The sequence below is a fragment of the Protopterus annectens genome, chromosome 4.part0, assembly GCF_019279795.1.
Source record: "Protopterus annectens isolate FY-2018-M chromosome 4.part0, PAN1.0, whole genome shotgun sequence".
Lineage (NCBI taxonomy): Eukaryota > Metazoa > Chordata > Ceratodontiformes > Protopteridae > Protopterus > Protopterus annectens.
Window position 1 is genome coordinate 120,098,004 of NC_056733.1, and position 6,994 is coordinate 120,104,997.

Here is a 6,994-nt window from a genome sequence, read left to right on the forward strand (position 1 = left end):
GCATCTTGGTTCTATTTGGGATGGCACGATTTATGCATGAGTGGATGTGCTCATACAGTGCCTTAGTGTAGGATTCAGCAGTTGAACTTTCAGCTCCACAATATCAGGTTCCTTCCACGCCTATGAGGTGATCAAATCCACTAAAGGATCTGCGGGGGGGGGCACCCAAGACGTAGATGGGCCCATGCCAAAGGCCTCCAGAAACACAAACTCATCAGAGGAGGGCTTGGGGCAGACTAACCTCCCTGCTGGCACAGGATCTCCATGATGTCTCCAAAGGAGACATCAACAGGAGGTGACCTTGGGGAGCCCTCCCCCGCATCTAAGTCTGTGTCCTCAGTTAGGGACTCAGGGAAGTCCAAGTGCCTCCTCTTACATGTATGCTTGTGAGGGACATCTCCCATGGGGCTCTCCGAGGAGTGTTCCCAAACAATCTGTTCCTCTGGGGGAACCCGCTGAGGCCCTTCGGGCATGGGCTGTCCCTCTGGTAAGATGACAGGGACCGTAGACAGAGCTGACGGGGTCTGGGTGGAGCCCAAGGGGGTGGTCAGGGCCATCGATCTGACAGAGAGGACTCATTCTACCACATCGAACACCGAAGGAGAGCATACCTCCTGTGAAGCCAATAAGGAGGCAGGTCTCCCTGTGTCTGATGAGAGAATCAGAGCTGGACCCAAAGTGGCCCGAGCTCCGAGAGAGGAAACCTGGACCGACAACGTTGGAGCTTATGGTGTTCCACTCCCTCGGATTCGCCCCCAGGCTCCGCACTGGTTGGATCCAAGATGCTCCAGGCAGCTGCCGGCATCGAGGACGTGATGACCATTGGCACCGATGCCCCAACCAAGGCCAACCTCAGATCCGAGAACTCCGAAGCCAAAGGTCAGATCAGGGAAGGAGTAATAGGCTGAAAAAAGGGAAGCGAGCTGCCCCCTCCTGAGGGAGGGGGGGCTGGCAAGACCCCATCTGGATCTGTGTACAGATAAAGCTCCTCATCATCTTATCCAGATCCATGTCCGAGAGAGAACGGGTCAACCAAGACGAGGCCACAGACTCTGACCTGACCGGTCTGGGAGCTGAGGCCCGGAGACTGGGCATGCCTCCTCCGGCTCCGGGGAGAACCTTGGAGATCGGAGCTGAGGGGAGTCACAAATCCGAGCAGACTTGCTTGGTGACAAGAGGTCCGGAGACCTCTTTGACTTCTCTTTTGTCCTCGACTCTCTCTCCCTCTCTCTAACCCTCCTCTGCTCCATTACCACAGGCTTAGAAGTGGGAGTTTGAGTCCCAGCCTGGGAGGGAGGGGAGGCCAGAGGCAGATGAGTAGGAGAGGCAGTCACAGCAGCCACCATGACTGAAGCTGAGGACAGAGGATCAGTGGCAGGAAGAAGCCCCTTGAGGGCCAACTTGGCCTTTCTGCCCTTCAAAGCTTGGGGGTTGAACCCTGCACAAAAGAAACAGTCAACACTGAGGTGGGCCACACATAAACACAATACACACAGAGTGTGGCCATCCGAGGGAAGAGCTTATGGACACACGCTGTGCAGTGCCATTTCAGCCATATCTAAGAAGAAAGAGAGGAAACAAACAAACTTTCTTCCTAAAAATTTTAACACAAACCCACTCATCACACTAGACTGACTAGAAGAGGGGAGGGGCACCACAGACAAACTACATTAACTAAAAACTACTACAAGCCTACACACGACAACAAATCAATGGGAGGGGAGAAAGGGTACCTACACTAATCTAAAATGGCTAATTTAACAAAAAATTATTGAAAACTTGCAATCAAAAAACACCCTGCTAGCTGGAGCACTAGAGACACGATGTTTCACAAATCTCGGCAAATGAGATCTGAGGATGGAAGGCAAGGGAGGTGTATTATGGGTAAGGTGTGGAGTCTGGAGCTTGGAGCTGATGCTAGTAATCTTTGCCAGCTCGGATCAGATATGGATCCGTATTCCCACAGGTTGAAGATCAAATGACGTAAACTACTTCGGATCTGTTATTAACTTATTCTAGATACGTTGGCTGGAGCAACTCACAGAATCTACACCACTGTTTTTCTTGTCATGTCAGTGATACAATCTCATAGTAGTCTAGTCTCGTGACATTGTGTTTAAGGCCCTGTCAGCCTCACATAGTATTTTTTAACCAGCTTTTTATTAATTTAACATTACAAATCATAGTAAAGCAATAGCAAATAACAAATCAACCTAAATTCTATAAAACCTAAAATAGAGGGCTGTTCTAAAAATGAGAAATGTAGTCACTTTGGTGGAACAGAGGAATAAAATCCAGACTACAGCCCAAGTGGCCCAAGTGACCCAAGTGTGTGTATATGTGTATATATATATATATATATATATATATATATATATATATATATATATATATATATAGCTATAGATATATAAATATCACATGCATATACATTTTCATATATTTACATACAAGCGCACGCACACACAGACACACATACACACACACACACACACACACACACACACACACATCACTGACCCCTAAACAAAAGAAACAAGAAGGTTACTATATTTCCACACAATTTACATTTTGTTGTTTTTAATCAAGTACCATGGAGTACTGAATTGCCATTGCTTGACAGCAGCCATGTCTAGGGACAAACACAACTTCTGTGGGACAGTCGCAGGAAACTAGATTTAGTTGAAAGTCTTTATTTTTATGGCCATGGAGAAGCTACTTTGACTGTTTTACTGCTATGGTGGAGGGTGATTTGCTAATATTTTGATCCTTGTATGCTTCTAGGGATTGTCCATCTGAAACCACAAAAAAGAGCACACAAGAAGGTTAGAATACCAATTTATGAGTTTTAGGGGTATCTCCACCTAAGCAAACGTTGCATATTTTACCAGTTACAGATTATGTCAGCCAAGAGTGAAACATGATGGAGATCCCCCCAAAAGTATAGCATGCACTCTTCCAGGGTCCTTCTACAAGGAAATTGATGGGTATTGATGGGTACCAACTTCTTTCTATAAAGCAATCTGGATTGGGACAGTGGGTGGGTGCTTACAGAAATGTCTGCTTCAGTTATATAGCCTACATTATTTTATAAAAAGTCAAAAATTAAAATGTGATATTATTTTATAGAAAGTCAAAAATTAAAATGTTGTCTCTGTTTCTTGTTCTCCAGATTTCACGTTGTCCTTCAATCCCCTGCTACATTTCTGCTCCAGACGAATGCCTGTGGACAGACTGGGTGACTGAGAAAAACATGAATGGGCGTCAGGCCAAGCACTATGCTTGTATTAAGAGGAGTGATGGATCCTGTGCATGGTATCGGGGAGCCGCTCCACCCAAGAAAGAGTTCCTAGACATTGAAGACCCTTAAATAACTTATCAATAACAACCTGAAATGCCTGCAAATAACTAAGGAAAAAAACATAAATAAACAATAGATTGGTCCAGTATTGACATCACTTCCTGACAATAGTGAGTTGCTATGGCCACCAGCATAGGATAAAAGTGATGAAGCAGAAACCCTTTGAATTAATTCAGTGCTTTCATTACTGATCAATTAAACATACCTGCATAGCTCTGGCAGTATTAGCACATTCTTGAAAGGTATACAATGAGACAAGCTTTGTTATAATCCAAAGCAAGACTGCATAGTGTTTCTTTCTTTTAATACTCCCAGATTTTGTTGGCCTTACATGCGTCCATATAACCCACAAAATTCTTTGGGAAATTGGACTTCCATAATTTTATGAAATAACCTTAGGCTCGAGAAATGTATTATCCATTGTGCAGTTTCAACACCAGTAGTATTGTATTATTGCATTTTGATTAATTCCTGGAGCCTGCCATCTTCACATACACATGGCCTTCTTGCCCTCTTACCACCATCATAACTTTTTTGTTTATCCGTCCATTGAATTTACTTTCCCTGCCTCATGCAGGCACAGCACTCTTGTAAATCATTTTGTGCTGTTTTCATTCTTTACCTAGTTATTGACCTTGACTCGAGTTAGACAGATGTTGTGCTTTGCTTTTTTAACATAACTAACATTGTGGTTAAGGGACCCATTTGACTGCTTGTGAAGCATTGCAATTGCTCCTCTCTATCAACTAGCAGCAGATGACAGGCTGGACCAGTCTATAAAACATCTGTAACCATCTCATCGTAATTCCATGTAACAGTTTTATCTGCTTTACTCTGTGGATCTACTTGTGTCGCATTTACTCCTCTTTCTCATCATTCCCTTTGGATTTATCAGCAGCTCAGCTGATCTACTGCATATATATATATATATATATATATATATATATATATATATATATATATATATATATATATATATATAAATACATATACCCCCCCCCATGTTAGACGTTAGAATTGCACTTTATGGCTAACTTAGCAACCTTTGATATTAAATGAGTTTGTGCCTGAGATAATGGACTGGAAAATCATTTTCAGTGAGTGATCTGAACTTCTCATCTATTTCCATAAAACATCTAGTATGGACACCTCTAGTATCGGAATGATATATGCATGTTTATATTTAAAACTGTCCGTTATGTTACTGCCATATGTGGAGCAGAACAGTACCCAGCCTGCTGAATGCAATGGTGCCAACTCCATATTAGCCAGCTCAGATCATCAATGCATCACTGACTTTGTGATGTCGTTCAATGTACCTAGTCAGATTTGCAAATGGGGTGCAGGACATGGGTGGAACAGTAGCTCAGTGATTAAGCTTACTGCATCACGGATAAAAGATTCATCCCTGACAATTTGTTACTATCTGTGTGCAATTTGCATTTTCCCTGTATGTGGGTGGGTTTAATTGTGGTACTCTGAATTCCTTGCACCTTCGTGAAGCATGCTGTCTGCATGTTACTCTAAACTGCACACGTTTGGAATTTAGCCTTGCTTTTACTGAACAGTATCTTTGAAGGATTATTTTGTTAATAAATAAATTAAATTAATGGGAGTGCCCAAGTCGTTCTGCCAGACTAAGTACATCTTTAATTTAGTTCCATGCATCACGCATCATATTACTAGGCTGACAGTATTTGTCATTGACTGAAGCAAAACAAAATTGTGATAAATAGCAAAGCAGTGAACTGTGGTGTTGTGTGCATTACAACATGCCATGTACAAATGTAGGTCATTTATTGCACTTATGAAATGGCTCCCCATATTCCCCTACCTCATTCAACTGTAAACAGGACAAGGCTGCAACTTGTGTGTGTGTGTGTGTGTGTGTGTGTGTGTGTGTGTGTGTGTGTGTGTGTGTGTGTGTGTGTGTGTGTGTGTGTGTGTGTGTGTGTGTGTGCATCAACAGTCATTCACTTGCTGCAGACTTGTCTCTTTGTTTCAAACTTTTACTACAGTGGAATAAGTATATATGAGTAACAGGTTCACTCCACCATGGTGGCAGGAGCTACCTGGAGACTTGTCTCTCTACAAAAAATATGTTTTTCAGCTTCATCATGTTGGAACTTTAACAGTAGTATTTCATTTGGTTGAAGCTTCATGAAAGATAGCACTGACAGATTATAGTGAAACCTTTCAAGAAAGTCAGGGAATTAGATTGCAGTCACTTTTTTCAGCTGGGTGATACTTGTGATTTGCATTTTATCAAGCCACAATATAGTTACAGTTCTGTTATATACTTGCAGCCATGATAATAATTTTCCTGCCTATTCTGCAATTATCTTTTACATGAATAAATAGTTGGTTGTGTGACCTCCCCCTCCCACCCTTGTCGCCCCTGGCATCAGAAGGAGTTTATAATTTAATTATCCAATCCTCTTGTGAGTTATTCCATGCACACTTATGTTTGATATATTGTAACTGGCAGTATCTAGGAAATGCCTCAGTGTGAAACTTTTATCTAATTTCTTATATTCCACAACCATCTGAAAAGTACAGCATTTGGAGCTCACCCTTTTCATGTTTTGTACAGATGATGAGTATACATGGTACCCTGGTTGCACTCTTACTTCATGCATACTGCACTGATGGCCAAAATATGCAAAACCGTGAGTGTGTCCTTTTTACAAATAGTACAAATAGCAGCATATGGTCTACTCTGGCCATTCTTATCTATTGCACATCTGGCTAACAGATGGTTTACCCTGGTTAAACTCTTTTCATATACTTACTTGTCAGATAGACTGCCACCATTTTCAGCATACTGTATGTCCTTCCCTCATATAGTATGCTAATGTCCAATATAGGCAATACCAAGACATTAGGCAAGGGAGTTCACACAAAAGGCATTTGCTGACAATTAAGTTATTTTAGTTTACAAATTGTACACGACTTTCTGAGAATGCATGCTGTCAAGAAAGATGCCCTGAAGTTTCAGTTCTTTCCTGGAAATGATTATAAGCTTGGAACATTCTGTTTTTACATCCTAGCATACGTCCTGGGATAAAACAGACAAAATAGAGTAAATTGTTTTCTTTGGTGTTCTGCTTGCACTGTTTCTAAGTCAAGAATTCCAGATGAGAAAGAAATAAAATATGCTTTCATTTATTTTTTATTTTATTCAGCTAGTTGTTGGACTGGACTAACTGACCCTCTTTTCCAGCCTTGGCCTAGCTGCAGTATAAATAAAATGCATCCAACAAAAAGTACACTCTCTCTCTCTCTCTCTCTATATATATATATATATATATATATATATATATAGATAGATATATAGTGAGCTAAATTAATAATTCACAAGCACACAAATCAGCATGATTGTATTCATCACCTTGTAAGAGGACTAAGAAAAACTAGTGTCTGTGCTAGTCCTGTGGACAGATAAAATGATATTCTTTTTTCCATTTCCAAAGCACTACCCCATTTCTTCAGTTAAGTAGGCTTTGAAGTTGGTTTGAAAAGGCTTCTGAGCTACTTTCTGTTCAAAGCAAAGGCATGTTGGGTGTAAGATAGGATGTGTTTGAATAGTGGAAAGGGGAGAATCCAGATGTTGCTTTTAAGTCTAAGTTCCTT

The 6,994-nt window shown here is 41.4% G+C and overlaps 1 protein-coding gene across 1 annotated transcript in view; it reads left to right on the forward strand.

Moving 5' to 3' along the window:
- TIMP2 (TIMP metallopeptidase inhibitor 2) overlaps positions 1 to 6,697 on the forward strand; it is a 535,925-nt gene extending 529,228 nt beyond the window's left edge. The window contains exon 8 of the mRNA XM_044068139.1: positions 3,173 to 6,697. Within this exon, the coding sequence (XP_043924074.1) occupies positions 3,173 to 3,370 (198 nt within the window). The 3' untranslated portion in view covers positions 3,371 to 6,697. The remainder of the gene's footprint in view (positions 1 to 3,172) is intronic.
- The last annotated feature ends 297 nt before the right edge of the window (positions 6,698 to 6,994 follow it).